Below are 18,992 nucleotides of genomic sequence, written 5' to 3'. Positions count from 1 at the left end.
AGATGATAAACATGGCCCAATGGTCCCCTACAAATAGCAGGAATAATCAAGGTAAGTGGGGAAGTTCTGAGACCAGAAGTCATAAGAGGCTATGAACAGAAAAATAACTAAATATGGAGAGCCTGGGAAATCTAAGAGGGAAGAACCAGAGATACTGGGGTCTAGATATTAGATTGCTTACATCAGAGGCAACAAAGCCAGTATTCTGATAAAACAAGATTGAGAATTGGTGGGAACAAGGGGCTTAGAGAAAGGGGAAAGGTCTTACAAAGTTTCCTCGAGCCCTGCCGCCTCCTCTTTCACTTGGACCCACGAAGTCTTTGGTCCCCAGTCTCGATTTGTCAAAGCCTGTGGTGCTCTCCTCTCTTTCCTCTGTCTCCTCAGTGTACTCTTCTGCTTTGTAGGAGTGAGAGGACTGGGAGGAAGAGGAGGATGACCTGGACCGGTCTCGTGCTCTCCGGTGCTTCCTATTAAGAGAAGAGCCAGGAAGTCAATAAGCCCATAGCGGACAGCCGTTGGCTAAGACCTTGTGCATAATAAGCAGCACAGAATAATCAGGAGTGTGTCTGTGATGAAGAAACTGAGGATGAGTAACCTAAACAGCTCAGCCCCAACCCACCCACCTAGGATATCTCGGACACCTCCCCTCAATTCTGTCAGTCATTTTTGATAACACATCTATGTCTGAGTCTGTGACGAACACATGACATACACAGGAAGAGGAACAAAACATAGTCCCTGGCCTTGGGTAGCTCAGTCTAAGATATCTGCATAAATTAGAAAGGGAGAAGGAAACTGACAGTGTGCTGAGAAGTACATGCATCCGGTACTAGGCCAGAGGCTTTATGTATGACCAGTTGTCAGTGCTTTATATCACTTTTAGTTTTCACAGGAATACTGCCTGTCTTATGGGGTTGCTCTAAAGATTAAAAAAATAAGTGTGTTTAACACGTTACCTCGAATAGCCAGCATGCAGTAAACAGCAGTATCATTCAGTATTATTTCTCCCACTTTATAGACTGGAGACTCAGGTGACAGAGCAGAACCTAGATGCCAACCTAGCTCTAATTATACCACTCCACATTACCACCTCCCACTGAGCTCAAACAGGTTGTGTTACTAAGCCCAGGATCTGGGGAAACTCTTCCCAGAGTTATTTCGCTTCCCTTCCCTTCATCTAGGGGAAATTACAGACTATGGCAAATTAGCTTAATACGATGAGTCACCGTCTATATACTAAGGTGGGTGCCAGCCCTGCCATGTGGTAGCAGAGGTTATCAAATGCCTCTAAGGTGGCAGAAAGGCCAGGCTCCCAGGACAGAGAAGGACTTCTAGGGAAAAAACAGCCAAGTGTCAGTAACCTCTCATTGTCTTTCTCCCTTCCCTCAGTCCCCCGTTATGAAAAGCACCGCCTTCCACCCTCTACACAAACACACTTGGGTCTTCCATCTACTCAAAATGGAGAAACTGAAGTTAGTGTCATAAAATGCTTATAATTCAGATGCATAACTCTGACCCCACTAAAAATCAGTGCTATTGCAGGAGGTTTTCAATAATAAGACTCTCAAAAAGGCCCCAAATTTGAGTCTTAGCACTCTTAGCTAAGTGACTTGGGTAAGTCATTCTTCAGTTTTATAAGGAAGAGTTCTGGCCGGGCGTGGTGGCTCACACCTGTAATCCTAGCAATCTGGAAGGTCAAGGCGGGAGGATCATCTGAGCTCAGGAGTTCGAGACCAGCCTGAGCAGAGACCCCCATCTCTACTAAAAACATAGAAAGAAATTAGCTAGACAACTAAATATATATATATATATAAAAACAAAAAATTACCCGGGCATAGTGGTGCATGCCCGTAGTCCCAACTACTCAGGAGACTGAGGCAGGAGGATCGCTTGAACCCAGAAGTTTGAGGTTGCTGTGAGCTATGCTGACAGCCACAGCACTCTAGCCCAGGCAACAGAATGAGACTCTGTCTCAAAACAAAAAAAAGAGTTCTTATAAACTGTCGGGTGATATATTAATGAGAATAGTGAATTATCTTTAATATTTTCCCTTGCCTCAAATCACAGAACACCAGGGTTTGAAAGAGACTTGTTCAAGGTCACACATAGCAAGTCAGAGGTAGGCACATGTTTCAGGAAGAGGAATCAGATTGGGTACCCAGACCCAACCCCGAAATGCTTGAGGAGTGCTGCTCCCTCCCTTTCCACCATGGCAGCCTTGGACTACTGCACTGGCACTTCCATGCCCTGAGGATTATCAGGTCCTTTATCTATGGGCAGACCTGGAAGCTGCTAGGGGTCCTAACACATGAGGCATAAGTAACAGAGTAGAACAGAAAACAAAGTAGAAAAAAAAAGATCTGAGTTTTGATATTATTAATAGCTGATACCTGTGTGATATTAAACTAATTATCTTGAGCTTAGCTTCTTTTATTATTCAAACGGACAAAACAGGTATTAAACAAACTGTTAATTTATCTCAAAGAGTTGTAAACTGGTAAATCTCAAAGGGGAGGGGTGGGGGAGGGGAGGGATATAAAAATGCTTAACAGCTGAAGCTCAGAAATAGAAGAAATGCCGCTTCTTAATGGAAGGTGTGAACTTCAGCTGTGCTACTTTTAATGAGACATGATTGAAAAGTCATGGACCTTTCAAAAATGTAAACAGAAACATCAGGACCTTGGTATGAATGTTGTCCTACGAAGTTCAACAATGCCACCTTTGTTTAAGGAATATTTGGAACACCTCTCTTGAAACTGTCTGTGAAACTAATTTAAAAAGCATCAACAATCTTGTTTGATCTAGTTCCACACTGTTTCTTTGACTAAACAGCATTACTACTTGACAATGACTTTGAGCCATTTCTAAACTATGACTTCCCCATGAAAATCTGCAATGAGAAAGAACTTGTCTAAAACAACTACAAAAAGAATTCCCAAATGATTCTCTACATCATCCCTGTAGTCAAATGAAAAGATTCACGTCTCCCACGAAGCGTTCTCTGGACAAGGATCACATTTTGATGTCGAATTTCTGTTTTAAAACTAGGGACCCTGCTTGTAGTTACATGGTACAAAACAAGAAACATAAGTTGCTATAATTCCTAACCCCAAAGCCATCTAGCTTGAAAGATGTGGTGGTGTACAGCTCAAAGGGGCAGGCAAGAGACTCAAGAGTCTGAATAGGGTGACATACAGGGGGTTACGTACTTCTGCTTCTTTGATCCTTTATGAGTTTTCTCTGTTTTCTCAGCTGATCTTTCCCTCGAGTGGCTTGAGTCTCGGGAATCCACTGATTCTCTTGATTTACCTCGTTTAAGATCTCTCTCCTTATGTTTTTTACGACGTTCAATATCAAGGCGGAGATCAACAGGATCATCTTTGTATTTTCCCTCAGCCTATCAAAAGAGAAGTCAAAATTAAGGCTTTAAGGATTTAGGGCTGCCAACTCAACCACCCCACAAACTGTGGTTTTTACTCCAATGTAGGGGTGCAAAGGAAGCACTGGGAATGTGAGGCACCTCACTCAATCTTGGGAGGAATGCAAGATGTCCCACAAAGTTATTTCATGATGATCCCTTATAGCACCCAAACCAGCTCCCTAAAACAATGAGGACGGTAGCCTTCTGAAAATACTATATATTGATTTCACTTTGTTGCTTCTGTGGCCCACTAATGACTGTCTAGTCTAAAAGTGAGAGGGCTAAAGTTAGCTCTGGAACGTGGGTGGTTGGGCTGGTTCAGGCTTAGTCACCACTAAGAGTAGAAATGCTCATCTTCCCCTACCTACACTGTAGCAGTCACCCACGGCTTATCCTCTACTTGGAATTATCTCTCAGGGCTGAGTCCAGAGAGAGACAATGGAAGATTTAAGCAGCTTTCCAAAATGCTGAGCTATACTGAGAAGTTTCTCTACAAGAAATATCAAAAACTATAATGGATAATTCATAAACTGGCAGTACCAGGTCAAAGTCTACTTTAAAAAAAAAAAAGAAGAAAAATTTTTTTGTTAACTTCCTAGGAAGTTTAACCGTCAGGATATGCTGCAGATACAGTATGAACCCAGGAGCAACAACGGTACACCAGCCCAGACCATCACAGCAATGGCTTTTGACAATTCTCAGGAAACTCAGTGGGGGCAAAGATGCAAGGTAGTTTCAGGGACATCATATAATAGAATTTGTCTCAAGGAAGTAAATCTTCTCTAAAGGAAGGAGAAATGAGCAGTTCACTCTGTATTAACATTGTACTTACATGAACTACCAAACTTTTTGAAATAAAGTTTAATAGCAGGAGTAACAGAAATAGATTGATTACTATTTTATCACTTCATCTGTTTCTAAGAGAAGGAATGAGGCCTCTGCATCCTCCAAGATAAAAAAAAAAAAAAGACAAAAAGACCAATGCAGCTGCTGCTCCCTTGGGCAGTACAAACAGCAACTCTAATGAGTTGAGTTTTTGAGGCATGGAGGATGAGATCTCTTCTGATATTTCAAAACCTTGGGTTTTACATGGTTAGTGCCAAGCTGATGGGTACTTGGAGAAAGAGAAAAGGGGGGTGGGGAAAGAAGAGAGACTGCCCAAGAGTGCCTCTCATCACATTCAACCAGCTAGATAAGTTGTTTGGAGAACTTGAAAATTAATATTTTTAGAAAAGTTATCAGCAGCAATAGAAGAGCCATTTCTAATTTTAAATTTCAACTCTATATGTAAATGAAGATCAATAAATATTAAGACTTTAAAAACCGAATCTAGTTATTTCACAGTAAAAGATTGCATACAAGCTTTAACCTCTTAATAACAGTGTTTACGTGCACATCATTGCAAATGTAGCTGGGCCATCAAAGTAATGTTTAGCTTTAAAGTAACAGTAACCAACAGATGATAGATAATGGTACAATGTTAGGAAAAAAACTAGACCAGCTGTTTAAAACAGTCTACTAAGTTAAGATATGAATATTTCACTCTCCTCTGACATGCATGTCTTTTTGAAATCATGGTTGGAAATAGTGCATGTATACAGTTGATTTGATAATACTTACAAGCAGAAAAATATCACAAAAAGTTTCTTCTCTCATCATGGGCACTTGTTCCAAAACTCCTCTCTTTTTTTTCTCAAGCTCACCTCAACAGACTTTGGGGTCATTTACCATATTCTAACCACTTCACAAAGGTTGTTGATACATTTAATAAAAATTAACCCTTTGTAGTTCATTTTTAGAATTATGCCCATCCTTAAAAGAAAAACACAAACTTAAGTAGAGAGTAATTTAAACAAACACATTTCTGTCAAGTTCATGCCCAACGCACTCATTTTGTTGGAATTACTGATCAAAGCAACAGTTCACCTTGTAGCCAGGTTCCCGGGGACTTTTCATTTCATCATGAGCCAAACCATGTTTTCTGAATGTACTGGGGGAAATGTCTATCCTCCTAAAATTGAAAACACAAACACTATACAATGTTCCATAGTGTGAATATAGTAATGGTAACATTCTAGTTCCTAAGTTGGGTAACAGACTTACAGGCATTCCTTTTTACCATGTTTCATAACTTATGTACGTTATTACTTATATTCTTTACTTACATACTTATACTTTCCCGTAGGCAGGAATAGGAACATACACACACACAAAATCTTAAGTTCCTAGTCAAACTCTAACATAAGTCAGAGGATTTTTATTCCCTGCCAGTTTTGTTCCTTCCTGCTACAGGCAGTAAAATGGACTCACCTATAACCAGGCCTATTACCTTAGCTATAGCCCTATCTATGCCCTGCTAACCTCCAAGAGCAGTTTTTATCTTGAGAATTACAAGAAACGGTCCCATTATTCCTCTATAAGATTCGGTCTAGGTGCAAAGCAGCTGCCTGGAATGACATAAATCTGGACAGATCCTAAATCTAAGGCTGCTATATAAACACAGTCTTTCTACCTAACTTGACAGGTTCAAGAGTTAACTACTAGGCCAGGTGTGGTGGCTCACGCCTGTAATCCTAGCATGCTGGGAAGCCGAGGCAGGCAGGTTGCTCGAGGTCAGGAGTTCGAAACCAGCCTGAGCGAGAGACCCCGTCTCTACTAAAAAAAAAAATAGAAATTAATCGATCAACTAAAAATATATATACAAAAATTAGCTGGGCATGGTGGCACATGCCTGTAGCCCCAGCTACTTGGGAGGCTGAGGCAGTAGGATCACTTGAGCCTAGGAAATTGAGGTTGCTGTGAGCTAGGCTGATGCCATAGCATACACTCTAGCCTGGGCAACAAAATGAGACTCTTGTCTCAAAAAAAAAAGAGTTAACTACTGAGGAATCATAGATAAGGCCAACTTTGTTTGTAGTCCCTATTTGCTGGAAAGATTTGCACAACCAAATGGGATATTCTTTAAACCAGCTGAGTTTTAAACCCTTTGAGATAATCCTACAAGCTCCCCCACTCCACTCCCCGTGATACTTAGAACTATCATGAAATACATGGGTTTGCTTAAAGAAACTATTATAGCATTTACTCTATAGAAAGCTCACAGTAATCTCATCTTATCATTTGCCAGCTCCAAGAATACAGCAGTTCATCTGTATCAAAAGAGCTGTTTTTCTCAGGCCACAAACGGGAGAAGCCCATAGTCCTCAAAGCATATCCCTCCTTCCATTCTCAAATATACATACCCACAGCTATCCTAGAGTCTAGAGGCTATTACCCTAAGTTTTGCATTAAAGGTGCATCGGCAGCAGAATTTAACAAGATGAGTTCGATATAGGATAAAAAGCCTTTTATTACAACCTCCAGTGTAAGGCTGAGGTGCTCACCTGTGTATCTCTGGGCTTTTCTTGTTTTTAGCTGCCTCCTGCTCAGTTCCTCTCTTTAGGTATTTAGTAAAGCGTTCATGCAACGTCATTCCTGAGGACCCAAAGTGATGCTCTGTTGGGATTCAAAGAAACACATTATGCTACCAAAGAAGACACAATGTTCAACTCTTCTGCATGAACCTACAGCCACAGAGATGTGACTAAAGTAGTCACACACATGCAACAAATATACTGAAAAGAGGAGGGGGAAAATGGCCAGTTCAGGCACAACCCAATGTTAGGCAATGGACTTCCACCACAGCTCCCCTATCTTAGGATGTGGATACAAAGACAGAGGAACCTGGAGCTTACTTCCACATCCCTTTGAAGCACAGCACCAACTCTTCCTTGAGTTTAAATTTCAGCTTCTATACATCACTTCTCTTAGCCATTCCCTAACCTGCCCATCTCCATTTGCCCAGAGGATGACAGAATAATTTGGAGGAGAAACTCACACCATTAGGTCCACAAGAGACCACTAGAAAGGAAAAGGACAGAGGTGCTGGAAAAGTAATTTTTCTAATAGCTCCTAAGTTTTTGAGTATTTTAAACTTTCATCTTAAGGATTTTTTCCTATTCTCATGATCACAGGTTGCTAGCATTTCAAAACATTCAGCTCTGCAATTAAAATATGGAAACTTCTCCCTGAAAGGAATTTCCTTCAAGCCAGCACCTAGCTTCAAAGGCCCTTTAGATGAGATAAAGGATCCACAAAAGCTCCCTTATTCATCCACTCATCCTTCTGCTTGTAACAGAGGAAGCTAAAAGTGTGGAAAGGGAGTCTGAAGCAGGCTGGGGTCTGGACTCACCTTTAACGTGATGAACAATGGTCACTATATGCTGAGCAAACAGTTCTGAGGGGCTACGCTGAGACTGAGCTGACTGTATGTGCTGGAAAATGGAACGAAATTCCTGTTCCTTTTTGTTGCTATGGACTAGATCCCGACAAAGTTTGCGTTCCTGAGCCAATAAGCCACTGGGTCTGTAAAAGAAACAAGAGAAGACCAAATGTAACAAGAACATTTAAACCATAAAGATAGTTTTTTTTTCCCAAAGAGTTTTAAATCTATCCACGAAGCTCCTTTTTCTCTTCCTACCAAAGTTCAAAGTAACCTCAATATGTCCTAACTATAGAAAAAGGTATCCAAAATCTCTCTTCCCTTTCTTCATTGGGAATCTTCAAGTACAGTGAAGTGTTAAACCTCAATGATTGTTTTTGAGGTTACTGCTGGTTTTAACATGACAAATGAGAAGGTATAGTCAACCAGCTTGGAAAGCTAAAGCCATTCAGGGATGTGACAGCATGAAGGAGGAATGAGATGTGGCTGGAACACTGCTCAAGGAGACGTCCAACCAGCTGGGTAGTTACACCAAGGGAAAAATAGTCAACTAGGGGCCGGGCGCGGTGGCTCACGCTTGTAATCCTAGCACTCTGGGAGGCCGAGGCGGGCGGATTGCTCGAGGTCAGGAGTTCGAAACCAGCCTGAGCGAGACCCCGTCTCTACTATAAAAATAGAAAGAAATTAATTGGCCAACTAATATATATATAAAAAATTAGCCGGGCATGGTGGCTCGTGCCTGTAGTCCCAGCAACTCGGGAGGCTGAGGCAGTAGGATTGCTTAAGCCCAGGAGTTTGAGGTTGCTGTGAGCTAGGCTGACGCCACGGCACTCACTCTAGCCTAGGCAAGAAAGCGAGACTCTGTCTCAAAAAAAAAAAAATAGTCAACTAGGCCTTACCACTGTTTCCTAAAGCTGGGGATGGGGATGCATCTGCCTCCCTCAACTCTAAAACTGCTATTCTTATTTGATGGTGAGGCCTGGACTATTGACTGTTGACCCAGCTAAGAATAAAGAAGTACATCCTGGATGGCTTCATGGGCAAAAGACATTTTAAACACAAAAAGAAACAGAATCTTTTTGGGGGTCAGGGGGCATGGCAATAAACCGAGAGTAAGAGAGAACCATAGGGGACCCAGTAACCAAGAAAGCCAGTCACTAAGAACTGAGAAGACACTTCACCACCTCACACAGATACTGCCCACAGGAGTATACAGGACATAATCACTCAGTGACATACACTCTCCACTGAAGACAGACTGACATGAGTGTATCAGCACAGAAACTGAGATGGCAGGGGAAATACAGAGAATGTTCTCAGTGAGTGGGGTTAGGAGATACAACTTAGGCCACAAAAGCACTAAGGATCAAGAAAGAATACATCTCACCGTGCAAGGTCCTCATCAAAAGAGTCCATCCGGACATTGACCTGGGCCTCTCGAGTAATGGAAAAGGAAGACTTCCCTGAGGAAAAGTCTCCTTTGGCTCCCAGCTTGTCTCGGCTCTCAGAGGTCTTTCTCGAGGGAGGTGATGAGCTTTTCTCCTGGACTGCTTTGTAAGCAGTTACTCGGAAATTCTTTTCGGGCACAAACCCCCTGTGCCCACTTTCGGTTCTCTTGGTCCCTCCCCGATCCTCCTTTTTGGATCTCTCTCCGAAAGACTCCTCCTCCAGCTCCTCTGTTTTCCTTTGCTTCTCCTTCCCTGAAGGTGCATACACCAGGCCCTCCCATTTGCCTGACTTCTCCTCATCCTGATTTTTGTTTGCACCTGCTATGACTTTAGACATAAATTTGGGTTCATCATCAAACTCAGACTCCTTCCTTCCTTTAGCTTTGTCTTTATCTTGATCATCCATCTCCTCCTTGTGGAAGTCAGACATCTTCTTCTCAAAGTCATCTCGGAGCTTATATCTTTTGGGAGACTGACTGCCCCGAAAAGGCTTCTCAGAATCAGCTTTGGGAGCAAATGGGTCGGATTTCATCTTTGCATCACCCAAGCCTGTATCAGAGAAGCTCCCTTTCTCTTTCATTTTCTCTTTATCAGTATTTGTTTGTTTCTGTTCCTTATCTTTTCCATTCTCTGTCTTCTGCTCTTCCATATACCTAGTTATATAAAAACACAAGGAAGACACCAAGAGACCTCTTAAGCAACCTGCTCTAAAATAGTACCATATGGTCATTGGTTTTTGATTCTCTAAATAAACCTGTCTTACAGATTCCGGTATTACCAAAAGACTTTCTACTTGGTTACTTTCTAGTAATTTCCCAAAAAATTAGCATTCACAAATCTATGAACTTGGTATTTAAGAGAAAAATATGTGGTCCATGGAGTCCTATCTTACAAAATGCAACCAAAAAGAGAACAAGAAGTTATTTTTATGATATTAAAAAAGAAAAACAAAAACCTACTTACCTGTAATATGGTCTAGGGAAAAAAAAAAAAAATGAAGGTCTCACCCAACCTTCACCCAGTCAGTTAAAATCTGTTTTCAGCAAAGTTAACATAGAATGTTCAACCTTGGACTGTTTTGCTTTTTATACAACTCACACTTGGAAATACAAGTCTCAAAGGAGACTTCAAATTTGCTTCAAGTCACCTAGAAGATCTAAATATGAAATATACTGTGAACACAAATAAAAACAAAATACACGTTAATGGAGGAGAGGGTGGCAGTGGCAAAAATCATTCTCTTTCTTATGGAAGAGTAGAGCTCATGCTCTCGTCTTCCAATGAGATTCACAGTCCTGGCATGGAACAAAATTTACACTTTAAAATAGACTTACGGAAGGCAGGAAAGTACAGATTAAGAATATCTCATCTGTACTGTGAATGGAGAAAGCCTAATGAAATCAGCGTTGCATTAATATGGCATAGAACAAGGGATCAAAGAATATGCTAATAAAACAAAAGGGGAAACCATGTGCTGGATAAGTCCCTCATGACCACAACGTGGTCTCAATGCAACGTCCCTGTAACCTCTCTGCCATCCCAATCCATCCAACCACACAAACAAATATTCATATTCCAACTCACCGTGACCCCCAAGGTAGAAAGACGGAAGCACTGTCATGTCCTCTCCTAACACGCAGCCTGGTTGGCTTCTACTGGGACATACACCCACCTTGGGGTTTTAAAACAAGGCCTTCCTGGACTAAGCCTTGGACTTTCCCATTCTGCCCAGTCTCCTCAACTGCAGGGTGTGAGGGTGCAGCTCTTCACCACGATGGGCAGATGCAGATCACACAGTAGATGGTGGGTTCTAGAGTGTCTAACAGCTCCAAGGGCCATTCATTTTGGCAAAGACCATATTTTTTTGATAGCTGACCCACAAATCTCTACTGTTCTCTGGCTTATATTGGTAGAATCCAAGGCAAATTTTAAATGTGAAAACATCATTGCAGAGTAGTCTAAAGAAACTTTATGCTGCAATACAAATTTAGGAAGGTAGGAAAGCTAGAGTTAAGCTAAAGGTTTCCTCGGGTGATGCTTTTAATGTTTACTAATGAAAAGTTTAGGAAATGGGGATTACCTTATTACCATGAATCAGAGCTCTAACTTAGATCACATTGCAATTACACTGCCAGCTAGTGAGATAAAAACACAACCAAGCAGGGGAAATGAGATACTTGCCTCTTTGTATAGGCTGCTCCTCCTGAAGCAGCATTCTCCTCCTTCTGAGATGAGCCGTATGTGGAGCCAGTGGCTGGTGGACTCTTACCCACAGGGCTCTTTTTGGATGGACTCAAGGACCCAGAACCATGGTCAAACTGACCCTGGTGTGTCCCAGACTGATACCCACCACTCGGCAGAGTTGAGCCCATCTGCGATGTGTTGGAAAGTGGAGGACTAGGTTTTGGCACAGGGCTAGGACGGGGTGACCGCCGCCTCACCACCACAGACTGGAGGGGGCTTTTGAGAGCTGGACTTCGCTCCCGAGGACTCAGATCAGATACTGCTGAGCCCCGTGATGCAGAGCCGGCACTGTAGGTGGTGGCATCTGGCCATGGCTTCGAACTCTCAGATGCTTTTGTATCTTGAGAGGTTCCTCCAGAGAATGTCTGCTCCTTGGCCTCATCTCCCTGGTTATCCCCAGCAGCCTGAGATGGCCGGCTATCCTTCGAAGAGGACTTTTTCTCCTTTGCAGACTTGCGCTTAGAAGATTCAACTCGACTGTGGTTAGAGGAAGAACGAGAGGATGAGGAACGCCTTGACCTATCAGAAGAAGACTTATCGGAGTTTCTAGAATGGCTCCTGGACCTTGGTGATGGAGATCTTCTCTTTGGGGACCGTGATCTCGAACGACCCCGCCGAGGACTGTATGCTTGCCGGTAATTCTGCCAATTTGAGCGGTAATTTCCATAGCCTCCTCGGTTATATTGGCCCCATGGATAAAAGCCTCTGTTGCGCCCACGGAAATAATAGGGCCTTCTATAGCCTCTGTTGTGACCTCTGAAATCCCGATTCTGATATACTCTTGGGTGATTTCTTTCTCTGTTATGAGCTGGAGAATATGATCTGGACCGAGACCTAGAACTGCAAAGGAGGGGAAAGAGAGAAATGTTTAAATTTTTGACATAAGCATTTTAATTCAAGAAAAATCTGGCAGCAAAGGTAACATTTTGAAATCCCTGCTCTTACATGTCATTCATTTTCAGTTTTCTTTTCAAAGCAAGGAAACAAACTTTAATATTTAGTCCCACAACTTATGGTCCCTATCAAGTACAAAAACATTGCTAGGACTCATTTTAACAAATGATGAAAATAAACTGATTCATTAACATTGCAGCACATTTAAAATGGAGATATATTTCTACAGTGACTAAAAATTATCAAAATTTTCTTAGTGTAGTGAACTAACAAAGACTATTCTAATACAGTACAGTAACAGTTGAGAGTTTAATAGGCACAGGGAATTTTTACAGGTCCCCAGGTCATTGGAAGTGAGGAAAAACTGCAACTGTGTCTAGACAGGTAACTACACAGGTCCTCTGACCCCTAAACTATTTATTATAACACTCCACTCTCCATCCTAGTTAGTCACTTCTCTCTCCCCGTGCAGGGCGAATTTCTTAGGTCCCACTAAGATCTGAGATTGTAAAAGTACAGTTACAACAAGTCTACATCAAGGAGCACCTGGAGAATGAGACTTGGAAAATGCATCCATTCAAAAGCTTAAAATAATTTACTGAAATCAGATAAGCAAAGCATACAAATACTGGTTTCTTTACTGGGGACCTGGAAATGGTCTATTTAGAAGGTCAAATTCCTGTGGCTGAGTTACATGATCTTACCTAGGTGCCACAAGAGGGCACTATCTGACCACAAGGCACCCAAGTACAAACAAGATTAAAAAAGAGAAACTATAAAAAATTCCCAGGCCAGTATGGTGGCTCACGCCTGTAATCCTAGCACTCTGGGAGGCCGAGGTGGGCAGATTGCTCAAGGTCAGAAGTTCGAAACCAGCCTGAGCAAGAGCGAGACCCCGTCTCTGCTATAAATAGAAAGAAATTAATTGGCCAACTAATATATGCAGAAAAAAATTAGCCGGGCATGGTGACACATGGTTGTAGTCCCAGCTACTCGGGAGGCTGAGACAGGAGGATTGCTTGAGCCCAGGAGTTTGAGGTTGCTGTGAGCTAAGCTAATGCCACAGCACTCACTCTAGTCTGGGCAACAAAGTGAGACTCTGTCTCAAAAAAAAAAAAAAAATTCCCTCAGTGTGCATATCTTTTAGGTCAACCTGAAAGCTAGTGTTGCATGTTGTTCTTTATTAAACAATACAGAGCTCTGATATAGCAAGGTACGTTTCCAGAATCACAGGGATTCAACAGTAACCTAACTTTGTAAAAACTACATGTTCATAAATGCCAGGCTCGTCACTAACAGGGAGCTTCGTTTCCATAAAAAAGCCTAAAAATCCACTGGGGTTCTTGGATACCACTTGTCCTTATCTACTATGATATAGATCATTAACATTAACCACCACTGCAAAGCAATTAGCTGGAAATATGTAAAATTTACTAGAACTCTCTCTAAAAAAAAAAAAAATTATTTTTTTACACATACAATAAAACCCTTCAGTTAACTGGCACCTTCTCATATCAGGCCTGACTGGGAACAGATGCATTTTTTTTTATAGTTTAGGGCCAGGCACATGGGCTCACACCTATAATTCCAGCACTTTAGGAGGCCAAGGCAGGAGAATACCTTAAAAGCAGAAGTTCCAAACCAGCCTGGTCAACATAGTGAAACATCATCTCTACAAAATTTTTGAAAAACTAGCCAAGCACAGTGGCATGTGCCTGGAGTCCCAGCTGCTTGGAACCTTGAGCTGGGGGTGGGGTGGGGGAACAGAGCAGGGAATCACTTGAGCCCAAGAGTTCGAGGCTGCCATGAGCTATGGTTGTACCAATGCTTTCAGCCTGGGCAACAGAGTGAGAGCTTGTAAAAAACAACAACAATAACAACAAAACCCTTCATTTGGCAAATGTGCCAGGCTTTTTAAGGATTGAACAACTACACAAAAGAGTATTTTTAAGAAAAAAAGTACATTTGCTTCAATCAAAAGAAGATAAAGTAGGATTGGTTTTCTACTATTTATTACCCACTGTATTCAGATTTTTTATCTACCCCACGAATAACAGCAAAACTGGCAAAGATGCATCTTACTGCTGATTGTTAATAGTTGCTATTTAAGTACAATTAAAAAAAAACTTACCTTCCACACTTTTCATTTGAAAACAGTAACAATATAAGAAAAGAAGAAGGAAGAGGCAGACGCAGACTATGAAACTGAGAATGATCAGATTAAATGGCTATGCTTGAGGGAGCTGATCCACCACCAGCACTAAGGAGGGTTTAATTCATGTTCCCCTCCTCAGAGGCTACTGCTGCTTCTGTTACCAATTACTAGTGAGGGCCCTGGGGCATACTGCATCCAAAACCTGCAGTCATTGCACAGATGCAGGAGCATGAGTCTCTGCAGATTGCAAATGAAGTTATTTAAGAGAAGTCACTTAAAAGGATACAGTCTGTGAAATACAAGGAAATAATCAATTTTCTCCAATTCTGTAGAACTCAGCAGTTAGTTAATTTAAAGGCATGGTTTCTCAAACTCTCTGGATAGATATTTTCCTTGTAGGAGAGGGAAAACAAAAGAAAAAACCATGAAACAGATAAGCCAGAAATAAAAATTGAACATCCAGTGGCAAATTTATCTGTTTCTAAAAAACAGAGAAGTCAGACTATAGTCAAGTATAAAAGTGTATTTTCTAGTAGAGAAATTCCTCTAGAATGACAATTTTGTAGGTGTAATATAGCACGTAAAGTGGCTCTATCTACCCCAGCACACACTGCCTGCCTAAGATATTTTCTCCTCATTTGCCAAGTCCAGGACCACACATCAAATGATTTATAGATCAAGGAGAAAAGATCTGCCCTAAATTCCAGTTGTCATAAATAATTCAGAATTGGTTAATATTCTTCATATAGATTTTGTCTCACTTTCAATTTGTATAGCCTCTTGGTTTTGAACCAATTAGTTTCCATTTACTAGATTAAATTTTTTAAAGATATCTTTTAAAACCAAATAAACTAATCTGAGGTTTAAACTGCCTAAATCAAAACTCTGGGTACAAGGCAGGGATTACATTCCTGACGTTTATGTTAAATTTCACAATCAATTCATCTACAACAAGGATTCTAGATATCCATCTGAAATAAACAGCAGGGGATCCAAGTGGCAAAACTGACAAATTATCTCCTTGCTAATACAACTCTGACAAAAAGAATGAAACTGCAAAAATCTCCCTCAATATTTAAATACACCAGTATTTCCCAAACTCACATATGGAAACTTGTATCTATGGGAAGGTTCTTATCTACCCACAGAAGAAAATTAAAACACTTTTAAAGAATGAAAAACCCAACTCACAACACATCAAAAGAGGAAAGACGCTGGAGGTTTGGCATCTTATTCCAAGACATAACTGAAACAGGGAAATCCACCTAAAGGTGTGAAAACTGACTGAATTAAAAAATATTAGCAATAAATTCAAAAGAATTGTTCTCACATTTAATAAGATAAAATAATGTTTATCTGATGTTTGAAACAGTGATTTTAAATGGTTTTAAGATGTGTTTTACTAAATGGATTCAGCTTAGTAAATGGCACATTAGGTGTATACAAATGATTTTTTAAAGGCTTGATTATTTAGTGAGTTAAGGCTTCCCGGCCGGGTGTGGTGGCTCACGCCCGAAATCCTAGCCCTCTGGGAGGCTGAGGTGGGCAGATTGCTCGAGGTCAGGAGATTAAAGCCAGCCTGAGGGAGACCCCATCTCTACTGAAAACAGAAAGAAATTAATTGAACAACTAAATAAATATATATACAAAAAAAAAAATTAGCCGGCATGGTGGCGCATGCCTGTAGTTCCAGCTACTCAGGAGGCTGAGGCAATAGGATCGCTTGAGCCCAGGAGATTGAGGTTGCTGTGAACTAGGCTGATGCCATGGCACTCACTCTAGTCTGGGCAACAAAGTGAGACTCTGTCTCAAAAAAAAAAAAAAAAAAAAAATCTTCTCGTCCTTGCAATGTTGTTCATATTATTACTCCCCTTAGCTATCATTTCTTTGCTAATGATGCAAATAAACTTTGGTCCAAACCTTCAAATATACTGCAGTGAAAAATAGGTGTAGAAATTTGAAGCAAGCAGCTCAAAATAAAAATAAAATGCTCTTCCTTCCAAAGTGAATGGGAAATAGTATGTGCTGGCAGAGGAGAAAAGGAATTAATTAGGCAAACAGCATGGCAATCAAAGCCGATTTAGATCTGTAGTGTTTGCAGAGAGCTGGGAAATCTTATAGCCCAACCCTGCACCTCAAGCCAACCCACCCCCCCAGTACATTCGACACTCACAGAGAGAGTCTAACAAAAGATCTTCAAACATCCACGTTACCTAATGCGATGATTATCTCAATATACAAAGTCATACCCCCCTTACCTCAGCCTTCGCTTCCTTGAACGAGAGACAGATCGGCTTCGGGACCGAGACTTGGAAAATGAACGAGAACGAGATCTTGATGCAGATCTTGAGCGAGAAGAGCGAGATCCAGACTTGGATTTGTTTGTTTTTGACATCTCTGAAGAGAGGGTCACTTTTCAATTACACCTAATGTAAGAAAATATATTTAAACAAATGAGTGAGCACCTTTGAAAATTTGAACTTCTTTGGACATTTTTTTAAACAGACAAAATGACTGCTTTTTAAAAACCAACCATTGCCCTTTCATCAAAAGAAATTTCTAAGAAGTATGAATCCCAAATAGATCACGCCACAGCAAATGAAAAACCTGATGTGTAACCCTAACTAGGTTAATACTATGAAAGACTGACAAGAATGAGGGCAGTTATCAGTGATTTGGCGCAGTCTTTTCTCAAAAAGCAGGCAGGTTTTGAGGACTAAGTCAGCTGTTAATAAAAGTACCGAGATGACATGAAACAGGTTTTCCAGTTCCATGAGAAGAAAACCTATGCAACCATATCTTGGTTATACAATATGTACACATCTGGCCGGGAGCAGTGGCTCACACCTGTAATCCTAGCACTCTGGGAGGTAGAGGCAGGTGGATTCCTCAAGGTCAGGAGTTCAAAACCAGCCTAAGCAAGACCCCGTCTCTGCTAAAAATAGAAAGAAACTAATTGACTAACTAATATATATATATATATATATATATATATATATATATATACACATATATACACACAATAAAAAAAAATTAGCTGGGCATGGTGGCGCATGCCTGTAGTCCCAGCTACTCAGGAGGCTGAGGCAGCAGGATTGCTTGAGCCCAGGAGATTGAAGTTGCTGTGAGCTAGGCTGATGCCATGGCACTCACTCTAGCCTGAGCAACGAAGTGAGGCTCTGTCTCAAAAAAAAAAAAAAAAGAATATGTACACATCTAACTGTATCTCTACTTGTACTATGTAAGCTAGAGATGCCACTTCACTTAGAGTACTACGAAAAAGTTCAGTCCCTATGAAGAACTGTGGTATAACATGGATACAGCTCATAGATATAAAATACGCCTCAGATAAAAACATGACCCCTCAAAAATAGCTATTTTGGATTAAAAAATTCTTCTCATAATTAATGTAGTTAAGGCAACCATTTTCCTACACCAGCATTATAAAACATAATCCACTAATTGAACAAGTACTAATCAATACTTAACTATCAAGCTGTGCTTAGCATGTTAAGGATGCAGAAATACAAAGCCTAGTTCCAAAACTCCCTCTTAAAGGGCCTGGTATATATATGATCCTACCTCAACTTTTTAACATTTCTCAGATGACATTATTTCATATCCACATATTACCCTGTTTGCCCCTAATCAATTCTAGTTTGTCCTTTCTCACTAGGACACTCTGAATTTAATATAATTCTCCAAATGTGGCCTAATAAAGAACTATTTAGACACTATTAATGCATCCTAGGATTTCTCTTTCTGGAAGCCACACCACATGTTGATTCAGGGTAAGCCCTAAAGTCCTTTTTCACAAACCACTTTTCAGCTACAAGATGCCCTCCTCTATCTTGTATTTATACAACTGTTTCTTTCTCCCCCCTCCCTTGTAATTTAAAACTCAAGAATTTCAAACAGCCTTTTGAAATCATTTCAGATACAATTCTGTTGCTTCGAACAAGAGTTTATTCTCAAACTGTTCTGCAGTGCCACTTGAGAGGGTTGCCCAAACCTCATCCTTTTCAAAGTCCAAGCCTTCTGGACCCAAACTACATGTCTAATTACCAAGCAGATCAACACTCCTTGGAATAACAGATGCATATACTTAAAATAAAACAAAATTGTGGTCTTATATAATAACATGGCATTTATACCATTAAAAATACATCTTATTTTTCAACTCCAAGAAAAAGAAACAATATTGCCAACAAAGGCCAAAGTAAGACTTTCCAAATCAAAAACGTTTAAAAATAAGGACGACTTAAATTGCTCCTTTCAACTTCTCACTCTGTACTGTTAGTTTCTTCTCTGTGTCTCTAGTAACTATTCCAGAGTAAGTACAGCATGTGACTGGTGTCTGTTGAATTCACCAGAACAAACATTTCGGGAATATTTACCATAATCTGCCCCATGTTTAGACCCCTGAGAGTAGCCTACTGAGAGGTTATCTTTAGCAGGGGGTTAGGTTCCCAGAACAAAGCAGTGCCAAACAGAATCCCTCAACAGGCTACCCTGGAGGGTTCCAACTTGGCCAGCCCCAAATGGCGATACTACATATAAACTACACAA

At 40.8% G+C, this 18,992-nt stretch overlaps 1 protein-coding gene across 5 annotated transcripts in view; it reads right to left on the bottom strand.

Annotated features, from left to right (window-relative positions):
- THRAP3 (thyroid hormone receptor associated protein 3) overlaps nucleotides 1–18,992 on the bottom strand; it is a 69,045-nt gene that overhangs the window by 2,940 nt on the left and 47,113 nt on the right. For all 5 annotated transcript variants that reach the window (XM_075996640.1, XM_075996634.1, XM_075996633.1 and 2 more), the window contains 8 exons: nucleotides 16,682–16,849; nucleotides 11,312–12,214; nucleotides 9,070–9,783; nucleotides 7,653–7,825; nucleotides 6,805–6,916; nucleotides 5,348–5,432; nucleotides 3,210–3,397; nucleotides 269–467 (listed from right to left, as the gene is read on the bottom strand). In XM_075996640.1, the coding sequence (XP_075852755.1) occupies nucleotides 269–467; nucleotides 3,210–3,397; nucleotides 5,348–5,432; nucleotides 6,805–6,916; nucleotides 7,653–7,825; nucleotides 9,070–9,783; nucleotides 11,312–12,214; nucleotides 16,682–16,818 (2,511 nt within the window). In that variant the 5' untranslated portion in view covers nucleotides 16,819–16,849. The remainder of the gene's footprint in view (nucleotides 1–268; nucleotides 468–3,209; nucleotides 3,398–5,347; nucleotides 5,433–6,804; nucleotides 6,917–7,652; nucleotides 7,826–9,069; nucleotides 9,784–11,311; nucleotides 12,215–16,681; nucleotides 16,850–18,992) is intronic.

This window comes from Microcebus murinus, chromosome 2 (genome assembly GCF_040939455.1).
Source record: "Microcebus murinus isolate Inina chromosome 2, M.murinus_Inina_mat1.0, whole genome shotgun sequence".
Classification (NCBI taxonomy): Eukaryota; Metazoa; Chordata; class Mammalia; order Primates; family Cheirogaleidae; genus Microcebus; species Microcebus murinus.
The sequence above is the reverse complement of the archived record's forward strand: the minus strand, read 5'-3'. Positions and strand labels throughout refer to the sequence as shown.